Below are 22,850 nucleotides of genomic sequence, written 5' to 3' on the forward strand. Positions count from 1 at the left end.
AATGAGCTGATGCAAGTGCAAACCTGAAAAACTAATGACAAATTCTCACCATAACCAGTCAGAGAGACCAGATAACAGCATCAACTGGATTTGACTGATTTTTAAGATGTAGGTAGGGAACTAAATTGCTCCAATTATAATCAACTCTGCACGTCACGGATTGTATTGGGAGATTTAAAACATTGTTATTCCTTATGCTGATTTATCATTCACGACCTAAAACCTTGTTTATTCAGCAGCAGCAGCAGCAGCAGCTCCTGACCGTTTATTACACTTTAGTGGCGGATTCTTAAAGGGACCGTTCATCCAAAATATGTAAAAGTTTGGAACGACGCGAATTAAAAAATAATGTCATTTTAAATAAGGATTTCCATTACTCAGTATATTAATTACCTAGTGTTTACACAACCTATGCATTTACAACCTAAAGACAAATTTAAGTTACAAAACTGAAGAATTTAAAGCCTATTTCAAGTACGTGAACGTCCGTATTTCCATGCTATTTTGCCGTATTTTACTGCCACCTATTGGCTTCAAAGCAAAAATGCACCGTGTACTGATCTGCAAACTTTCTTGCTCCTGGTTTCACAGACAAGACTTAAACTAGTCCTAGACTAAAATGCGTGTTTGAGATGTTTTAACTGAAAGCAACTTGCACTGCCATATTTTAAAATATGTCAGTGCCACTGTTTTGTCATAAGATGCACACCAGTAATGTTTTTTTCTAAGGCAGGTTTATAAAAGCTATTTTAAGGGATGGTTCACTCAAAAATAAAATTGTCATTACTTGCCCTCAAGTGGTTCCAAATCTCGAGTTTGTTTCTTCTGTTGAACACAAAAGAAGATATTTTAAAGAATGTTGGTAACCAGACAGTTGATGGACCCCATTGACTTCCATAGTAGGGGGGGGGGAAACTATGAAAGTCAATGGGGTCCATCAACTGTCTGGCAACTTCTTTTGTGTTCAACAGAAGAAACGTTTTCATTTTGGGGTGAACTATCCCTTTAAATGCCCTAATTGAACTAAAGCCTAATCCTAATCCTAGTCTGTGAAACCAGGCCTTAAAGTCATGCAATTTATTCCCTTCACACAGCAAACCATGTAAAGGATTTTATAACAACCTATCTTGAAGATTCCTTAATAAATCAGGCGAACAGGCAGTAGATAATCATTCCACCATATTGATCAGGATGATGGCAGCCCATAACACACCTGGATTCAAGCAGGACAAGCCTAACTGGCACAATCAACTCTCACTCAGAAATATATGTTCGATTCACAGACAGAACCTTTTCCTTCTTGCTGGCACAGATAGCGTTTTATTACAAAAAGAAAAAAAAAGTTGATGCATGATCATTGTAGCATTACCAGGAATATGTTGCATTCCCATCACTCTTCAGGTAGAAAGGTTGACTTGTTTGGAGAGGATAACAGTTATAAAAGTTGGGCTGTATTTAATGCAGGCCCATAGGTAAGAACCACTCTTACTAGCTACATGCAAATGGAGACCCATCTGTTCATTCACTCCAGATTCAAATTTCATCAAAGGGTGGGTGGGTGGGGGCTCATGTATGTAACATCTCTTTAAGAATAAATTAAGTTAAAAACTATACCAAAACATGTTTCTTTTGTCCAAATCTTGCTCATGTTGAAAGAATACAAGAAACATTTACAATTAACACCAGTGGCAAAATAAATCAGTTTCTGAATATCTCAAATCAGTTTCCCTCTAACAATAAGTTTAATAAAACATAGGTTGCCAATTTAAGATTTTCTGTGGTAGCCGTTGCTTTTACTTGGAAATTAAATAGCAGATTTTTGTGCAAGAGGAAAACCCTATCAAAAAGACAGCTTATGTTTTGGTCACACTTTAACGTTCCAATCGGTATATTTCGGTTTTAACAATCCTCTGTTTCTGTATACATTTGTCTTTTATAAAATATTTTTTTTTTTATTCATACAATCATTTTTAACTAGCAACATTACTATTCACTTTTAAGTGGCAAGATGTCAGACAGATCACCTCATAAGAACAATAGTATATAAACGACTGGAAAAAAAAAAAATCATTAGAGTATGTTTCTCTTCATAACAGTTCAAATCTTCTGTACAACTGTCTAATATGAATATTGCTGGTCCTGATCTGGTGGCATCAGTGCAGTGCTGGAGTAAGAGACAGCAGCAGCGGTGGTGTTGGTGGTGGTTTTCTTGGGGGCTCCAGTCTGGCACTGGCCTCTCCGGGTGGTCCTGGAGGAGGGGTGTGCGGTGGCAGGAGCTGACTGACAGCGCTACTCTCATCATGCTGGACCGTTCACTGCTGCCTCGGGGTTGGCCGTGCGCTGCTCTGATCTGGTTGGAAAAAGGGGAGAGGCTTGATGTGATCAGTGGAAGAGACACAAAACTAGAGGAAATGGGAAAAGGTGGAGGGCACAGAACTCACTTGGCTTCATCCATAGCGGCCGCATCCTCAAGAGGACCATTTAGAGCTTCGCAAGTGGCTTTTGCTTTCTCTTCTAAGTGCTTTAGACTGAAGGAGAAAAAGAAAATGACAGTTAAAAATAATAAAAAGAAATTAACACTATTTTAGTGTATGTGTTATACATATACAAACTATAGCAGTAAGTTATGCATAATTACAAGCAAACCCTAAACCAAACTCTAATCCTAACCTATAAGTACATGTTAAAGGCACAATATGTAGATTTTCTCTGCTAGAGGTCGCTTATTAAAAACGAAGGCGTAGCTTGATGACGAAGATTTTGAGCACGGAATCTTGGGAGATGTGGTCTTCACCTCACAGTCAATGGAAAAGAATCGTGACGGACTCGGGCAGAAATCATGTTCATGGATGAGATTATTAACGATACTGTAGTATGAAGCAGAGCAGGATCGAGTGTTGTGGGAGCTGAACGAGGCCGCTGGAGCGATTGTTACTAAGAGACAAGTGCGACACGTTTCGAGAGCAGTGGAGCTTTTATTACGCTGCAGTCGCCGTTTCCGCTTCTTCCGGTCATGAGTATGAGGTAACAGCGCTGTTTATCATATTAGATACATTTGAGTGTGTTGAAATTGATGTTATAACGTTACTCTGTGCGTTCGCTCAGCAGCTGCTGTGAGACACTTGTTACACACTGCAGTAAGCTAGATCGATATTAGAACATCTGATTATGCTGTTAGCTACTAGACAAAATAGTGTTGTCTCTGAGGCATGGTAAAAGCACTAAGCGTGTTGAGCTATATAACAATGACTAGTCAACTAAATATATACCACTGTTCTAGTGGTGTTTGGATATTTTAATAAAAAAAATAAAAAAATCATACATATTGTGCCTTAAATATTACTTAGTACTTGTGTAATTACATTGTAACAATGACAACTTAAAATAAAGTAACCGAAATTTCCCTATACATGACAGAAATTAGGAAAATATTTTATAATTATAGCGGTGATAAACTTTTGCAGTATGTAGAGAATATCTGTATAATACCTGAAATTAGGGCTGTACGATTAATCGGACGATTAGAAAAAAAAACATTGAAATCGTGCTTAAATGATTTGACTTAGTGCAGTTATGAAATCGCAAAGCTGCGATTATTTTTTATGCGTGGCTTGTCAACGAACTATGGCTCCAAATGCTAATCCATCTGAAAGCACTGCGCGTTTGAATCGCTTATAATGTACATTTGAAAAAGCAACAAGCGTCAAACATCTTTCCAGACATGAGAAGCATTTATTAACATCCTGTCCAACGAAAGACAACATTTAACATTTAATAAATGTTTTTACTCCAAACTCACTTCATAACGACAGTTGAGCGTCCTTCTGTGAGATGATGTGGCTTCTCACACAGAATAGGCAGTTGTGTGTTTATTAGTCATGTTTAATCAAAGCGTTTCAATCTGTTTATTCAGCTACAGCGATATGACGTGTGTTCTACTTCAGCAGCAGGGCATATTTGCAGTTTCTGGCCAGAGCGCCCTCTGGCTTTCAAATGGAGCATTTACTACTGATCACAGAGCTGTACAGCTCTGACAAACTACATATAACATAATCGCAGCCTTTGCCAAATCGCGTGCAATAAAATTGCGATAAACTGTGCAGCCCTACCTGAAATTAATATATATTATACATATTTTATATGTAAAAGACGTTATAAATGCATAACTGAAATATTATAACAGTGAATATACTTATTCATCAACAAGATTGTTAGATTCAGGAAATTACACAAGGGGGAGCCAGTACTTTTGGTAATCTGACAATCTAAAAATACCAAACACTGCTAAGATGAGTCTAACACTCATATAATTATAATGTAATTTTGAAGAACTGCAAATTTTTGCTTTAACAAAATAAATGTTTCCGTATTTTCAGCAAAAAAAAAAGTGAAAGGAAATCGTATATTTTAAAATATACAATATATAATGTTATTTAGGATAAAATAATACAATACAAAAATTATAATGAATAATCATAGTAGTGAGTCATAAGCCAGGCAGTTGTTTTTCCATTCTGAAATGATCAGCATCAGCTGCTTAGAAACACCTTTGGCCAATAAACAGAAGAGGCAGTTTTAAAATCTTGTCGATGAATAAATACTGTAAATAAGCATCTCATATTTAAATTCAATTGCATTATGTATACATGTTGGCATTAAAGTAACATCAGCACTGAAAGCCCCATATGGGCCAGTCCCTAGACTCTACTAAAAGAAAATGAATTGTTTAATTTTCTAATGACTTCATAAATAAATACAATAAAGACTCTTACCCTGGTTTCTGACAGTTGCTAGGAGGACAATTGCTTTTCTCAGATTCCCCACTCTCTGCAACAAACAACTTTGCAGATGCGTCTTCAGAGGTAGAACGTTTCTCTTCCTCACTACAGGACAATCAGAGACGAGAGCGTTTTAATGAGCTTTCATTGCCCCTCGCTTAAATAATAAAACCCCCATCTTAAATCCCTGGACAAACATGCAGAATGTAACAGACCACATTCAAAGCAACGGGGCAAAACGAAAAATGTTCTGAAATGGGATTCGGTGGACAAATGAGATGTGAGCATAACGACTTAGAGACGTGAGTGACTATGAACCACACAACAACTGGTTTAGACGATGAGCTTGTTTAGTATGTGGGGGTGAAATGGTGGAAAAAAGCCAGCAATTTCTGCAAAGTGATCACATGCCAGCCATCTCTACCTTTAGGGTGGCATCAGTATAAAATGTTTAATTAGGGTTCAGTAACAACCAGTGTTGGGGTAACGCATTACAAGTAACATGAGTTACATAATCAGATTACTTCTTTCAAGTAACTAGTAAAGTGACGCATTACTTTTAAATTTACATTTAAATTTTAAGTTACTTTGTTTTCCCATTTATTGACTGACATCTCTCCTGTCCCCATGTTGAGAGAAATTGGGAGTAAGTGCAGAGGCGTTGTGTGAACATGGCGGTTATTATAAACTAAATGTGAGCATACATTTACTTCTTCTGCATCCTATTCTTCTGTATTTCAGAATGGCAGCACAGCTGAAAGGCTTGTTTTTTTTTAACTGCGCCCTCTACTGTTCAGACATGAATTTTCATTTCCTACAATAACCAAACGCAATTAGTTACTTTTTTTAGAGAGTGACGCAATATTGTAATGCATTACATTTAAAAGTAACTTTCCCCAACACTGGTAACAACTATATCCTCCTCTAAAGACTGATGCAAAGAAGATTATGGCATATTTTTGGTTTAGGGAAGGTCTAGAGAGATGCATCCTCCTTTATCAAGACGGATTTACACAAATTAAAGTTCACGCAGAGCCCGGATTTTAAAGGGCCGGCTCATACTCATTAATTTAGCCCTGCGAAAGAGCCATGGGACCAAACCTCAGCAGAGGATGAGGAGGGAATCCATAAATCACCACCTGCGGTTTTGGAAAGACTGGGAAACAAATGCGCATTTAATCTTTTGGAATCAGGATGAGCTACATCTAAGGATGTATGGGGCATTTCATGCCATTAACAACCTGTACATCTGATATTAACATGCAAATGGTGATGAATACATTACTGTTTAAAAGAAAACAAACAAACATACGAACGAACAAACAAACAAAACATGGTTACAAACCAAAACGCAGTGGCTGACATGGGAAAAAAACCAAACAAAACAAGACACGCCCCCTGATTGGCTGTACATACCGATACGATTTCAACACTCTGAAGCCACACGCACGCCAAAGAGAGAGAGGAAGCTCATGTTGTAAGAGTTGCAGTTCAAGAAGGACAGATTGTTCTTTTTTTTTGCATTCTCAAACAGACAAAACAGATGTTACAAAGCTCTGCATCTTAACAGCCCCCGTTAAAAAGAGACGGTGGGCGGTCCAGGACCTGGCTGACTCTAGGTACAGGAGGAGGAGGATACATGACAAGGAAAAAACAGGTCTACATGCAGAGTGAAGTGAAGCTTGTGTCTCAAAGTGGGAAAAGAGGAAGTGATGCGAGGCACTGTGTGTGAAACCTACAGGACTCACCTTTTGAAAACAGCAGTTTCAGTTTTGGCGTCTACAGTAAGGCTGACTGTCTCCTTCATAGAGCCATTGGTGACTGTTTCTGTGATGCGGTCACTGACAGGCTCCTCCTCGGGGTCCGAGCCGTCCCCTACCTTCCCTCTAGGGGAAGTCGGGGTGGTCTCATTGGGAAGCCACTGATCTGTGTCTAAAACAACAAGATGGTTTTATTCTAACCAATGCGTGTGTTGACGTATGGACAGGAAGAATGGTACAAGGGTCTATTCTTACTTTCTTGCTGCATGGGCGCATTGACTCCCAGAGGGTCTGCCGTTTCTATGCTGGTCTCCATGGCTACAGGGGAATTGCTCCTCAAAGGATCCTTGGGGCTAAATAAAGAGAAAAAAAATGAACATCTAATGAATTTACTTGCTTAGCGCTCCATTATGTACATCTTCACTAATGTGGGTCCTATCCATTTCTATTTAATTAATAAAAATGCATTAATTTATTATAATACATAAATATATATATATATGTTACATCATAATATGTGACCTTGGACCACAAAATCAGTCCTAAGGGTCAAAAGAGATTTATACATAATATGAAAGATGAATAAGTAACCTTTCCATTGATGTATGAATTGTTAGGATAGGACACTATTTGGCTGAGATACAACTATATGAAAATCTGGAATCTGAGTGCGCAAAAAAAAAAAAAAAAAAAAAAAAAAAAAAAAAAATCAAAATATTGAGAAAATCACATTTAAAGTTGCCAAATGAAGTCCTTAGCACACTCACAAAAATACATTTTTGATATATTTACGGTAGGAAATTTACATGGAACATGATCTTTACTTAATATCCAAATGATTTTTGGCATAAAAGAAAAATCGATAATTTTGACCCGTATTGTTGGCTATTGCTACAAATATACCCGTGCGACTTATGACTAGTCTTGTGGTGACTGCTGAATTCTGTCATCTATATAATGTTTAATATTGCTCATTAATGGGCTATTTTTACTGATATTTACCTACTTATTTTATGAAGTTTACTTGTTAAAGCTGCAATATGTAAGATTTTCTGTCCGCTAGAGGTCACTAGAGGCCTATTCAAAACAAAGGCATAGCTTGATGACGCCAAGTTTGAGTGCAGAATCTTGGGACATGTGGTCTTCACCTCACAGTCGGTGAAAAACAATTGGGATAGGCCTCGGGAAGAAATCATGTTCATGGATGCGATTATTAACGTTACTGTAGTATGAAGCAGAGCAGGACCGAGTGTTGCGGGAGCTGAACGAGGCCGCTGGAGCGATTGCGCAACACACGCCTCACGAGCAGCGGAACTTTTATTATGCCACAGTCGCCGGCGGTCATGAGTATGAGGTAAGGCAGCTCTGTTTATCATATTAGATACATTTGAGAGTGTTGAAAATGTTATAACCTTACTCTGTGCGTTCACTCAGTGGCTGCCGTGAGACACTTGTTGCACTCACGATTTACAAAAAGTTGGAAACATTTGGGATATTGTAAGTACTCAAGTGAACAAAATATATAACACTGGCCTAGTGGTTTTTGGATATTTTACAGCAAAATTCTTATATATTGCACCTTTAAAGAATGTTAAATTAAATACAATTACAGAGCAATTACTTGGTTTTGTTTAACCCTGAAACATGAAGTGTTATCTGCTTTTGCTATACTTTCAATGAACTTTAATTTTGTAAGTTACCAGTTTTTTTTTTTTTGTTTCGTTATTTTTGAGTTATTACTACTTAAAACAACCCAACTGCAGTTTGGTTGATGATATTACTTGGAAGGCACACTAAAAAAACAAACAAAAAAAAAAACAAAACAAAAAAACATGATTTATGAAAATCAATAAAAACGGAGTTCTGTTTTTGCAAATGAACTTCAAATATTGAAAAGGTAGCCTTTAAAGCCGTGTTGACACTGTACGATTTTGGCCACCATTTGGCTGTCTGAGACAAATTTTTTGAATCCTAAATGATTCCTCTGATCCTGGGCCAAAATATGAAGTCTTTGATCACTAGTTCGACATGTTCACAGACAGCTGATTAATGACCCCTGCAATCAAATTTTACCTCAGACGAAATTCTGACAGTGTCAGAAGATTTGACGATCTTGTAGTGTGACTTCTACGACAACCATCAAATCAAAAACCAATAGGAGCACAGAACCTGATGACGCAATTAATGAGACAACAACAAACCACAACTTGCTCCACACACATCTTCATTTTTTGATCAAAATTAACAATTGTTTTTGTTTGCTAGCCACCATTTCTATACCACATATAAATGCAGCTCACATCACTGAATAGGTCACATATTGATGACGTAAAACTCCGTACAAGTCTTCTTGAATGCTTCATTTTTTAACATGTCTTGAACTGCCGTACAACCTGACATTAGTAACAACTGAGATCCACAGTGTGACATGGTTTACAGCGGGGATCATGTTCGTACAGTCTGACAAATAACAGTCGTAAAGGACTATTATAAATTGTACAGTGTGCACCCAGCTTTACAATCAAAACCATTTAAAATGTACAACAAGACTGTTGAAAAAAAGTCTGCAACAATCAGTCAATGATGCATGACCTTACAAGTTTTGAGCTTAAGCAAAATCAGTGCAAATTCATTTTAATTATGCCTTCACCCAGCATGTAATGTACCTGACGGGTGTGAAGCTGGAGAAGTCGGCCCAACCTGTCTCTGCAGCGGCATTCGGAGAGCTCCAGCCTGAAGGTTCAGGCGCTGCAGCCGGTGAGTTTGACACAGGTGCGCTAGGAGTCGTGGAGCTGCCAGTGTCCATGGGTATGTCATCAAAATTTGCCGTCCATACCGGTCCTGATCCAAAACAAGACACAGAACAAGGATGTGTGATCAGCCAACTTCAGCTAAAAGCTAAACGGTGACACATATGGCAGCTGAGAAATTCTATTCTCACCATCCCCCGAGTCCACTTCCATCCTGTCGTCAGATGTGGCGTTAGCAGACTCAAACGGGTCTCGCTTCCCATCCTCCTCCTCAGAGTCCGTACTCTCTTCACTGTCTGTACTTCCTGAGCTTCTGTGTAGGAAGAATGACGTGGATGTTTAAAAAAAACTCAGCAGCATAAGGAAAGGCACTTCAAAAGCATGTTCCAATGATTACAATACCTGGGACGTCTCTGAGCTTCAGGGGCAAAAGTGACGTCCTTCTCATCCCAGATATCTTCCTCATCTGATCCAGCATCTTCGAACTGCTGGATCTTCTCCTTACAGCAGGCTTCAAAGAGTGCCATGTTTGCCTATGAGCACAGCATGAACAAACTATAAAAACACACCATGAGCTTTTCAATTAATTCAGCTAATAATTAAAAAAAAAAAAAGAATTTCATTAAATAGATCTCATACTTACACTTTCATTTGTATTCAAGGAAAAATTGATGTCTGATATTCTATCAAAGGGAATACTGCAAGGTTAAAAAGAACAGGTTTTAGTTTGGTTAAGTACTTAAAACAGAGCAGCACCCCGTCACCCCGGCATGACTTAAACAAGTAGGGATGCACCGAAATGAAAATTTTGGGTCGAAACCGAAAATTCTGGATGAACGAAAACTGAAACTGACTTAAAAAAAAAAAAAAAAAAAAAAAAAAAAAGTATTTCTTATGCTGCGTCCGTAATCGCGTACTGTTGAGTAGGTACTACATTTGAATTTAAATTTACTTCACGACCATTGAAAAAGTACGTTCTATATAGTTCGAATGCGTGTAGTATGAATGAATTCGGACATACTACATCCTCCATGTTGTGACTGTCACATGACCTACCAGTGTCAATTACGTCCCTTTAACTCCACTCACAAATCCTCTCCTGTGGCCTCATGGGATAGTAAAGTGTTCATCATATGCGCACTTCAGAATCTCACTGGTAGTAGTAAGTCATCCGGGAACTTTTTGCCTACTGTTTTCGAATACTATAATCCGGACATCTATTCTGTTCTCATACCGTTTTCCGTGTACTATATAGTAGAGAAGTATTCAATTTTGGACACAGCTTTTTTTGTATAACTATCATTATTAGACTTTTTAAATTAAATTCAATAACTTTACTGAATCTGAATTTAAAAAATACAAGCCAATACAATAAAACACACACTTTTATTTAAAGTAACACAAAAATTGGACAGGAAATAGGCCTGTAACAAAATGTTAAATATATCAATATATTATTCTTCATTCAGTTCTATGTGACAGGATCAGATTTAACAGATTTATTTTTTGACCAATTATCAAAGTATAGGTCCTACAAAGCTATTATTATCAGAGCATGTGAGCAGATAGCAGGGAGTGGATCAGTGAACGAAAGGGTAGCGTTGTTTTACCAGCGTTGCCCAGAACGTCTATACCACACCATGTTACAGTACAGTTTGCAAACAGAAACAAACAAGTCCAGAGAAATTACATTTTGGCATGTTATTTGAGAGGACTTTGCTTTTCCAGCAAGCATGAGCGACTGAGCAGAGAGCACTCACACGAAGCGGAAGCAGTCGCTTCGTAGTTGTGCATCTTCGGAAACAGAGCCGCTTGCAAAGTTACAAAACATGCTGCAAGAGAGTGGAAACCCCCCCCCCCCAAAATGCCATTTTCGGCTGATAATTTTCAGCGGCCGAAATTTCGGTGCATCCCTAAAAAGAAGAACCCACTGAAGTGTGTTACAGTCACCAAGGCCACCACACCAGACTATTAAGAACACATGGGTAATCAGAACGGAGACATTTAAGTGATGAGATAAAATCTACACTGTATGATTCATGATTTAACACACACAACACCAAAAACAGGCTTTGTGAGAGTTCATTGAAAAGCAACATAACATCCCTAAAAAACCTAAAATCAACCAAAGCCCCATTAATAATGCTAAACCATCCCCAATTGATTTGTTACCAGCAGAAATGGCGGTAAATTTGAAAAGCATCATGCACGATGGGTACTTACTCCCCGACATCATCCTGATCGGCAAACTCTTCGTCATTGAAGCCAAACTGCTCAATAAAATTGGACGTCATTTGTTGCATCTGATAATCAGAAAAGGCCTGGCAAACCCAGGACCAACGATAATGATATAGTCTTGACACTACAAAGAAGCTTCAATTTAAAACAGCTGATAGCATCTTGCATTAAAAAAAGCGTTAAAAGGACTCAAACAATTTATAAATGCATTAACAGTTTCAAAGAATTAGTTTTAGTAGATGTATATATATATATATATATTAACAGTACCATTAACATATTAGCATAAAGATAGCAGCTTTTATGAGTTCATCCAGGCACAGACTTACTTGCTGTAGGGAGGAGTCCTGATGAAATCCGCTGTCTTTGAAATCTACCTCATCATCGCTGGATGAGTGTATGTGGTGTGTGTTAACCTGAGAACAGAGGAAAGCAACAGGAAATTTAGTTTAGATGCAAATTATTCTAGCAAAGCTACTTAAAAGCATCATAAAACAAAAGCAACGGTTACAGAAGCCAGTGAATAAAACTGAGCACACTTACTAAGTCTACAGTGTTTTTCTTGTTTGTATCTGCTAGCTGTCCTGAAGTGAAGGCTTCCCATCGTTCCCTGTCCTCTTCTGAAAGCTCTGCAAGTGAGCAAATGTAAGTGGAAATGGCTTTGAAAATAATCACATGAAAATATGTTAATGCTGTCGAACAAACCTGAGATGAGCTGCTGAATTTGTGCCCCATTGGGGCCTTTGTCACTGTTGTGGACTATAGAGTTTGCTATTCTGGTCAGGTGACCCATGTAACCTCTCCGCCGCCCACCCTCGGCCCTGAAGAAAGAGAGGAGGATGATTCAGTAAAGGCCTCTCCAAACAAAATCAGTCACATGTGTAAACAGGATGGTTCCTCTTCTTCACGTGTAACCGATCAGATTTAGGAGTTACTTACTGCTCCTTCTCATTTGATCCCCAGGCATCAAGAATTCTTTGTATTAACTGGCACTTCTGAAAGAGCTGCAGGTCAGAATGGAGAAGAACACATTAAACTTTGATGTGTCAAGCAAACAGCTTGTGTTTTAAACAGAGAGTGAGTAGAAGGGATGAAAAACCCACATGTTTGATAAGGATGTTTTCTCTTATGGGCTCTTGGTCGTTTTCTCTGTTTATTTCAGGAGATTCACTTTGGGTTGAAGGCATCGCTAAGATCATCGCTGTACAGATTTCTACTTGTGTGTGTAGGAAATTATTCCATAAGTATTTGAAGTACATGTCCTATAGACAAAAAAAAGAAGACAAAATTACATTTCAATCACAATTCTTTATCGATTAACTTGCTGTTAGTGAAGGTGGGATAGGCGGAATCGCGCTGAATGACACACAACAGAAGCGCTCTCTTGCGTGCGCTCTCTCGCACGCGTGATCAGTTCTCCTTGTGCCTGAATGGTCAAATACATGCGCACACAGATGTCAAAATGCCCATCGTGCGGAGTATCTCGCGTGAATACAGTCGGTTATGGCTTAAGTGGACGTAAACAGGTGGGTGAAATTTGCTTCTTTGTTCATTTTGTATAGCCAAACAAAAACTAACTTATAAGATTTATCATATTATGCTCATATTGCCCACCTGTACATACCAGCTGATATACAATGTAGGCCTAGTCTTGATTTGGGTGGTCAATCTGCATTTGAAAGGGTTTTAAATCTTCTGAATCAAGTAAAATGACTCAAAATCAAGTAATTTTAAAGTCAGTCAACTTTAATCATATAAAATGTAATTTCCCAACAGCAAAATTGTGGCCAGTGAAAATGCTGACTGGCTAGTAACTTTGGAAAAACCACTAACCACAGTGGCTGGTGAGCAAAAAAAGTTAATGTCAAGCCCTGAATGTTACAATTTAAAAATGCAATATTTCATGACAGTTTTAACTGTTTCATCTAATAAATGCAGCCTTGGTGAGCATAAGTATGGAAGCTTGTTTCCACCACTGAATAAAAAAAAATAAAAAAATAAAAAAAAAGTCAGAATTGCGGGATACAAACATAAATATAACACGCAATTGAGACTTTATATCACGCAATTTGATTTTATTTTTCGCAATTGCAAGTTTATATCTCAAAATTCTGACTTTATAACTCACAGTTGTGTTTATATCTCGCAACTGAGGAAAAAAAGTCAGAACTGTGAGATTAAAGTCATAATTATCTATTAAATTTTTATTCCATGGTGGAAACAAGCTTTCATACATAGCTGTGTTTTGAAAAACAATAATATTATATATATATATATATATATATATATATATATATATATATATATATATATATATATATATATATATATATATATATATATATATATATATATATATATATATATATATATAATTTTTTTTTATTTATTTACTTATTACTGACCCAGACAGTACTGTAAGTTTTAGAACATGGCTATCAACTAGCCTTTCTCATAGCAAAAAGATGTCACAACTCTTAACTGTGTCTCAAACACTCACTAGTATGACTCCCAAAGTGTTGAGGGCAATGAGCTCCTGGTTGATGATATGCGTGTTGGTCTGTAGAAGGCTGGTCACTAGTCGCACCACATTAAGACGAGTGTTTCCCACCGGTGGATCCAACACTCCCCATGTTGTGTTCAAAACAGTTTTCTAAAAGGTAATTAAACAGCAAAAATTAGTCTGAATGCCCTAAATGAAATTAAAAAAAAAAAAAAAAAAAAAAGTATAATTTTTCAGGCATTTACTGAAATGTGAGGCTAAACTGTTTGATTGAATTTGATAATTTCATGGCATATTAATCCAACATACAAGCCTATATATGTAAGACAAGCTATTCTTTGAAAGGGTAAGATTCTGCCAGGTTATATTTGTACAGGAACAAAGTCTTGTTGTCTAAAGCTTAATGTAATTGGGAATTTGGAGATTACAGTCTAAGTGAGGTCAGCTGATATAATGTGCCAAAGTTTAGCCAACACGCATTCACTCTCTCACCTTTGGCGGCTCGAGCAAAAGCTGGTGAAAATCTTTCAGTCTTGGTCTGACGGCATCTAGAATACTCTGATTGACAGAGAATGACGGATGGTTCATTCCAGGAGGGCAAATCTCCAAATGGCCTTCAAACCTGAAAGAGAAAGCAACAAAGATTTTCAGACATGAATAAAACCCTGAAAAAACTGAAAAGTGCTAAAATGCACTTACGCTGGTCTCCGTGTCTCAAAGAGAGTTAGGAGAATCTGGATTACACTGACAATGGCAGACTCGTTCTTCTCTTTGTCGAAGATGTTTGACAGCAACTGCTCTACTGTCTCTTGTCTGAATAAGAAGACAAACGGTCAATTCAGTACTACAGCATTAGCAGGCCTGAAACCAGAGCTCAACCTTAATCCCTCCAAAAATGCTACTTTCTGAAGTCAGTAGAAAGAAATTTATTGCCATGGAAAAACTCACTTCTCCAGTGTGGCCAGCAGGGGGTCAGGCTCCGAGCAGCCCTGGACTTGGAACATTTGATCTCTGCTCAGTCGAATGATCTCACAGAGCGACTGGGACGCGTTTGAGTGTCTCTATGTGAAGGGAACAAACAATTACTGTTACGTAGCTAGTGAGTAGGGATGGGTCATCAGGACTCCACAATAAGAGACAGGTCAGACACACATTTCAGTTTTTAACTTAATACCAACATTTCCACTTCCATCAAAAAAATAAAAAAAATGATTAATCCTTGTGCGTCCTTATGGACATTTTTAGTTTTTTTTTTTTTTTTTTTGATAATTTTGCCTGTGTTAATGCCAACTGCATAAATATTGGCACAGGTGTGTATTTTTATTGGAATTTTACTATTTCAGCCCCATTTCCTTTAATAAATCTATTTTACACTAAGTACACATGACCTTAAGGACAAAACTGTCCCCATTAAAACTGCAATTTTTAATCCCAGGGCCATTTAGCTATAAAATAATGCAGTCTTTGTTAATAGGCTTTCATTTTGTTGGCAAGGCTTCAAAATTAAAATTGTTACTATTTTTTAAATAGTATTAAAATTGCCATTTTCTTAGGTTTGGACTATAATGCAAATACTCACTTTATTCCCATTGGCACATTATAGAGCCAATTAGATAAATTATGCCACTATAATTGTGTGGGTGTAATGTGGATGTCAGAGTGTGGTTTATATGTGCGTATTTAAAAAAATTGTGCGCGCACGTGTAATTTTTGAGAGAGAATAACTGTACTGCAAATCACAAATCCAAACACTTTGTGAACCAGTGGAGATTTGCTGGCATCTAATGAGGAAAATTTGGTACTGCGCCCAAACAAAATTTTACTGAAAGCTAATTTTTTGAGATATCAACCTCAACCGCTTTGATTTTCTAGCAGTTTTAGAGTTCAATATGTTTCATAAAATACATATTTTATATTAATAATGTTCATAAATCATTTTAATAAACTTAAACCTCTATAACTTTTCTTATTTCACTTTTGAAACTTTCTTTACTTCAACAATAATCTGGCACGGGTCTTCTTTAAAATGAGACCAAACTTAAGTCTGTGCTCCCAAGCTTCACATTTTTTGTTCATGGACATTTTTGTGCAACTTTTTAACTGACGCACAAGGGTTAACAATAGAAATGTTTGTTTTGTTAACTGCTTTATTGGACTTCACTTACATCCTCATCTTGTGATGGTTGTACCATGTCAACCAGCCGCTGTATAACTTTCTCTTCATTTAGCCACTACAGGAGAACAGATGAAGAGGAAACCGTGAGGTGGTATTACAGTGACAGTGAGTGGATTAAATGAGTAATCCATGATGCATTTCCTGCTGTATTCAAATGAAAAACATCCACATCTACAAAATGAAAAACTTTACCCTGCTTTACCCCAACAAAACAGAGATGCAGCATCACAAAAACCCTAACATATATTCCTGTAGGTATGAGAACTCACATTTAATACATCTTGTCTAAGCTGCTGTGGCTCAATGCAGGTGAGCATCCTGAGCAGGAGGTCCATAATGGCAGAGGTCCCTATGTGTTTGATCATCAGATCCACAAAGTCTTCCCTCTTCCTGAGGAACTCCACGATCTAGAGGTAGACAGGAGACTTAGTTCACCTTCACTCCTCCATATCTCCAGAACACGAACCAGTATGTCTGATCACGCACCTGCTCTGGTTTCCTCCCAATAAGGATGCTCAGGACCTTGCTGAAGAAACTGGCCAGCAGCGGATTGAGGGGAGGCTCATTCTGTAGGAAACTGTAGAGTTTCATCAGTAAATTTTCATCTTCACCAAGCCTGTCATTGATCTGGCCAACGTCTGAGGTCAGGAGTTCACAGGATATGTTGGGATACCTTTCCAAGAAAAAGACATGCAATTAAACAACTAAATAATGAGTAGAATATCCCTTAATAATCTAATGTACCTCAAACTAGACATCCAACAAACAAGCAAACATATCATTCTTACTTATATTTTATCTTCTCCTCCACATCATCATTGGGCTCCTGGGTGATGTAGCCCACAAGATCCTCCATGCACTGTGGCCTCACCAGGAAGTCCACAAGCTTGTGGTTCTGAGCCTTGCACTCCTGCAGGACGTCCTCCTCATCCATTACCTCTGTCAGCGTAACGTCATCCTTCTCCAGGAGTGTGTCAATGTGGGACGTCGTGTGCAGATCGAACTTCCAAAACATGGTGCTGCTAAGGAATAAATAAATGGGAGGTCAGGTTTTGCGGTAGTTTTTTGGTGAGATTTGCATTATAACTGAAGATGCTACATTTAAAATGTGACCAATTACAAAAAGGTTTACCTGAGTGTAGCAGAGACCAGAGGGTAAAAACTCTGATTAAAAATAAAATAATGCTTGTGCTCTTTGGGACTTCTGGCCCATTACAGGCACCACAGGCGGTAGAAACTGGACAGACCCTTAAGTAAAGGACACATGCAGCAGAAATGTCCTCTGCCACAGCAAAAACACTCAACACACACCTGCAACAGAGAACAGACAGGAATAAGAGTGTTACAACTAACATATCTTAGCCATCGGGAAAGAACAGTCAAATGCATGTCTCCTCTAACCCAAACAATCAAAGGTTAGTCATTTCTATAAACAGACAATTTTGATTCCCCTCGCAAGTCATTATTAGTCACAGCATTAAAAACCAATACATATTTCAAAACATATCCTGTTAGCAATAACAAGAGACCCTTTTCCAGTTTGTCAGGTTCTCAAATAGACATTTACACAAACAACTTCTAGTTCTATCAATAAAGCATGATTTAATACAGAAACAATGCACCAGTATACACTGACAAAACAAAAAACGGTAGTTTAGTTTGTGGGGAAAAATAGGCAAAAAGTTAAAAGAAAAACCAAACAACTTCCATGTTATGACACTGACAACCTAGCAACACAACAAATACAACTGCACTCTTACCAGACCAACTACTCTGATCAGCCTGTAACTATTACTACCTCAATGAGCACATGACTTTGTGGTTTCATTTTCCTTTCAAGGAAGGCACACATGATGGAATATCTAAAATAAGAGATTCAATTATGTTGGGTTAAATTATGTCCATTTGACAGCTCTGGCATCAAATTATTAGATGCCAGAAGAGACCAACACGCAGCTATGCATTATTAAGGGTAGCCAAGGGACTGTTTTTCCAGTCTACAAGGTGGATGGACACACACCACTGAGGTGAAAGGTTACAAAGCTGGCAAGCAGCCATCTTGACTTTCATGAATGGTTAAGAGGAAGGAAAGCTTATTAATAGACTAAGGGGGTTGGGTTAGGCTCACCCGAAAGAGCTTTGACATTGGCCTCCATCCATTCTCCAGCAAACAGGCTTTCCGTCAATTTACAGACTTTTAAAAACACCCCAAACAACCCCAAATTCTTCCTAAAACTCTTTCAAAAACAGCTCTTGCTATATAAGTTCTTGTGATATCAATGTCATAAATAAAATAACAAGCGTTAAAACATTTAGCTGCACAGAGACAATAACTTGAATTGTTAAAGAATTCAAAAGTATGTCCGAATTACTAAAGAGAACTCAATTTTCTGTAAACAACCCTGGTTTACTTCTTTAAAGGGTTAGTTCACCCAAAAATGAAAATTCTGTCAATAATTTCTCACCCTCATGTCGTTCCACACCCATAAGACCTTCATTCATCTTCGGAACACAAATTAAGATATTTTTGATGAAGTCTGCGAGGTTTCTGTCTCTCCATCCAACACAACTACCGCTCTAAGGTCCAGAAATGTAGGAAAAAGACATCATTAAAGTACTCCATGTGACTCCAGTGGCTTAAACTCAATTTTTTTGAAGCCACTCGAGTGCTTTGTTTGTGCAAAAAACATAATTTACCACTTTACTTACAAAAACATTGATCTGTAACACGCATTCACGAGAGCTTCACGACGCATGCGTGTTGTGTTCAGACTTGCGCGTCAACTCAATGCACATGCATGAGAGTTCACAAGAGCATCACGACACATGCGCTTTGTGTTCACGCGAGAGCTGGCATTGTTGTGTGAACACGCTTTGGATAATATTATTTTGAAAATAAAGAGGTAAATTATGTTTGTTTGCTTTTTTGCAAAAACAAAGCACTCACGTCACTTCATAAAATTGAGTTTAAGCCACTGGAGTCACATGGAGTACTTTAATAATGTCGTTCCTACCTTTCTGGACCTGGAGTGATAGTTGCACTGGATCTCTATGAAGAGACAGAAACCTTGCAGACTTCATCAAAGATCTTAATTTGTGTTGCGAAGATGAATGACTTGTGTTACAGGTGTGGAACGACATGAGGGTGAGTAAATGACAGAATTTTCATTTTTGGGTGAACTAACCCTTTAAATCTGTATTAACTTCCATTGTAGTACATGTCTAAGCAGTTATAGACAAACTCAACTTATACAGGCATAAATTATCACTGCTACTGCACAAATAACATCCATGTGTGAAGCGGTTTAGGGAGGCTGTGCTCACATAGGCTATTAATTGTCATTTTTAATTAATGATAATATTGATACTTACTGGATATACGAACAAATACTTTTCACGCAAAATGAAATAGCATATACTACTACTGTTCAAAAGTTTTCAGGTCAGTACAGCTGTTAAGAAACTTTTCATTAGCAAGGAAGCTAATTGATCAAAAGTGACTGACTTTTTTCAAATAAATGTAATACTTTCTATTCATTCAAATAATCCTGAAGAAAATTTAACTGTTTCCAAAAAAAATATTAGGCAGTTCAACACTGATAAATATTTCTTTAGCACCAAATGACTTCTGGAGAGAAAAAAAAAAAAAAAAAAAAAAAAAAAAAGAAGTTGTTTTAAATTTTAATAATATTTCAAACTATTAGCCTACAGTTTTTAACTGGAATTTTGATCAAACAAATGCAGCCTTGGTGAGCTATTTTTTTGGAAACATTTAATTTTTTTTTCAAGATTATTGGAATGAATAGTAAGTATTACATTTATTTGAAAAAAAAGTCACTTTTGATCAATTTATTGCTTCCTTCTTTCAAAAACATTTTTAACACCAACCCCAAATGGTTGAATGGAGTGTTTACATAACACAATATACAGTGTGTGTGTGTGTGTGTGTATATATATATATATATATATATATATATATATATATATATATATATATATATAATATATATAACATGGAGTACTGAAAATACCATCAAAGTGATGGATCATGATTATCTGCAGCACATCCTCTAATTTTTAACTTGCTAGTCAACAGTAAAGCGCGAAATAATGTGTAGCGGCGAGCCAAATAGATAATCTATAATTATATGCGTGCATTAAACAACACAGACAACCACAGGTTCTTTTCTGTAGCCTAGACCGCCTGAACCATTTATATTAATACAATGCATAAAGCGGACATATGAAACATTTACCAAAACATACTTTTGCTCTAAAAACTTCTGACTGGATAAGGATTTTAAAAAATATGCCAATATTTTAGAATCAGAGTTAGAATTAGGCATATTCCTTTTTCATCTATAAAGAAAATGTCTCATTGCACTAAAAAAAAAAAAAAAAAAAAAACTGACTGGTGTAAAAGGCTCAATTTAGTGTAAACATACCTTGGTTGTCAAGAACATCTATACGTTTGCTTTGAATGTCAACCATTTTTAAAATCACCTTTTACCAAAGGAAAATTTCTACTAAACTGATTTACTAGTCTCTGCCTTCACCATAAAGCTAGATGTGATCTTTTAAGACATGTACAAATCTTTCCAGGTTCACTTTATCTAGTGCAAAAGGTCAAAGAACCTACTACACTGATATACCTGTACCGTTCAGCTTGAGTAACTCTGAGCTGAAGAAAATCCTCGTGACTCCCTCTCAGGGGCTATAAAAAGTGTTGTCAAACCTCTCCAGCATCCCAGAGGCCACAACAACACCACCACCACCACGTCAAGTCCTCCAGTTGCACTCAGAATCGAGCCTGCAAAGATGATCTGCCTGGGTGAACTATAAAAATGTGCTGCCATGTCAAACAAACTAACGTTAGCTTGTTTTTTTTTTACAAGAGTGAGCAATCTGCTCATGCTGACAGTCTTGTATGTGCCTTCATATAAAATCACATCACACAAGACTAGAAATAAACAGCTGTAAGACTAGTGGGGTTTATATGGATGTGCCAAATTAAAAGCAAATACAAGGATCTCAAATCAGATGATGTAGTAACCAAGAGCCCGAGGACTGTGTTCAAAATCTACAGAGAAATATGGTATTATATTAGAAAATATTGACATTTTAAACCCAACTAATAACCTTTTAACATAACTAAAGTCCTTGAAAGATCCTTATGAAACACATTAATAACTTTTTGATATGAAAACAAAATCAGTATCTAAAACACTCGATTTGTTGGGTCTCCAAAATATGATCTTAAAAAGTAAATTTTCTGTTGGTGTTTTGGTTGTCTCTCAAAACCCAGTGAGCTGCCTACATAGACAGCATTTTGGGCACCACAAGCCGGTTCGAACATTACAATATAACCTCCATAAGCACTTGTATTGCACCAAAATGTTGTCCATGTGGACAGTTCACTATGTTTTGGTACACAGGATTTGAGTCTCACTTTCTGAAGTTTTTCTGCATGTCGGGCCCCGGCATTAGCCGACACTGAGCTTCCGCCAGCAAAATATTAGATTTGACACTTTTGTAGATCCTGGGTTGGTTTAAATACGCTGTATGAATATTATATGTAAAAATTAATTTAGTTAAATGAGAGAAAATGTTGGAAATATAAACCATTCTGACTCGACAAAACAGAGAAGTGGCAGCTGGCTAATGCTAAGCTACCAGAGACACACACAACACAAATACGTACCGATTAAGAAAGCGGAATACTGCCAAAGCCCGGCATGAAGACGGGCGAACCTTTGGATAAAACGGTCACCGGAATAAAAAAAGAAAAAACAGGTCGAGGTATGAGAAAATGAGGTGTTTATAACAGATTGTGACGGGCGCGAAAAGAGAGACCATCAGAGTTCACTTTTCAAGATGGCGGCGTTATCAACTTCAACAGCCCCAACCCCCCACCTGAGGTAGAGGAGCTGTCGATCAAAATCCACTGCTGCGCGCTGATTGGCTACAGTGGATGTCAGTTAAAGCTGGCCGTATTTGTTATTCTTGGACTTAGTGAGGTAAATCTTCGATTTAGAAACGTCATGTAAACAAAGACGATCTTTAAAACAGTATCATCTTTGTTGGAATTATAAAAAATGTTATAATAATACATTTTAGAAGCAATATTTAAGTGAAACTAAATCATTACACACACCCACACTAGCTAGGGCCAATAGTATTTTAGGTCGATTTAAAATCGCTCGTCTGATTGGATCACGAGAATGTCAATCAAGTGCCGATTTCAAAACTTAAGTACGGCGATATCAAAACGCACATATTGCTTTATCTTACCTTCGTTGTGAGAGCTTGTGACTTGAACGGAGTTCTTAAATTTCAACATATCCACAACATAAAGACGAAGTGTTTGTAGTTTCTTCAAAATGTTTCACAGAACACCTCGTTCACAGTGTCGCTTTCAGAATTGCCTTAACCGGCTCGTTACTTGCAACGCCCTAGCAACAATAAGACGTCACGGTGATTGACATGCCGATGGTCCAATCATCTACGAGTGCGTGAATCACATATTACTGAATGGAGCAGCCAGTTTGCCTTAAGAAAAGCATTATTCAAATATCACATCAACATGAAATTGATTACATAAAAAGGAGTTTAATCCACATCAACTCTTATAATTCAAAATAAGTG

At 37.4% G+C, this 22,850-nt stretch overlaps 1 protein-coding gene across 9 annotated transcripts; it reads right to left on the reverse strand.

Moving 5' to 3' along the window:
* Positions 1-1,291: 1,291 nt before the first annotated feature.
* On the reverse strand, positions 1,292-22,665 carry ppp6r3 (protein phosphatase 6, regulatory subunit 3). 9 transcript variants are annotated; one of them, XM_051884125.1, is made up of 27 exons: positions 21,907-22,102; positions 20,858-21,015; positions 17,338-17,516; positions 16,994-17,227; positions 16,692-16,878; positions 16,475-16,612; positions 16,195-16,260; positions 14,978-15,090; positions 14,729-14,842; positions 14,522-14,651; positions 14,027-14,179; positions 12,630-12,788; positions 12,466-12,530; positions 12,232-12,347; positions 12,070-12,155; positions 11,856-11,942; positions 11,512-11,609; positions 9,932-9,986; positions 9,691-9,821; positions 9,480-9,601; positions 9,205-9,379; positions 6,794-6,891; positions 6,527-6,710; positions 6,195-6,212; positions 4,773-4,883; positions 2,442-2,528; positions 1,292-2,350 (listed from the first exon to the last, which is right to left on the reverse strand). In XM_051884125.1, exons 4-27 carry the CDS (start codon positions 17,218-17,220, stop codon positions 2,299-2,301), a joined length of 2,772 nt encoding a protein of 923 aa, XP_051740085.1. In that variant the 5' UTR covers positions 17,221-17,227; positions 17,338-17,516; positions 20,858-21,015; positions 21,907-22,102; the 3' UTR covers positions 1,292-2,298. The 9 variants fall into 9 exon arrangements, with proteins under 9 accessions (XP_051740085.1, XP_051740084.1, XP_051740083.1 ...); XM_051884124.1 differs by lacking the exons at positions 20,858-21,015; positions 21,907-22,102 and adding an exon at positions 22,497-22,665; XM_051884123.1 differs by lacking the exon at positions 20,858-21,015 and having other exon boundaries at positions 16,994-17,224; positions 21,907-22,109.
* Between the last annotated feature and the right edge of the window lie 185 nt (positions 22,666-22,850).

The sequence above is a fragment of the Ctenopharyngodon idella genome, chromosome 24, assembly GCF_019924925.1.
Source record: "Ctenopharyngodon idella isolate HZGC_01 chromosome 24, HZGC01, whole genome shotgun sequence".
In the NCBI taxonomy this organism is placed as follows: Eukaryota; Metazoa; Chordata; class Actinopteri; order Cypriniformes; family Xenocyprididae; genus Ctenopharyngodon; species Ctenopharyngodon idella.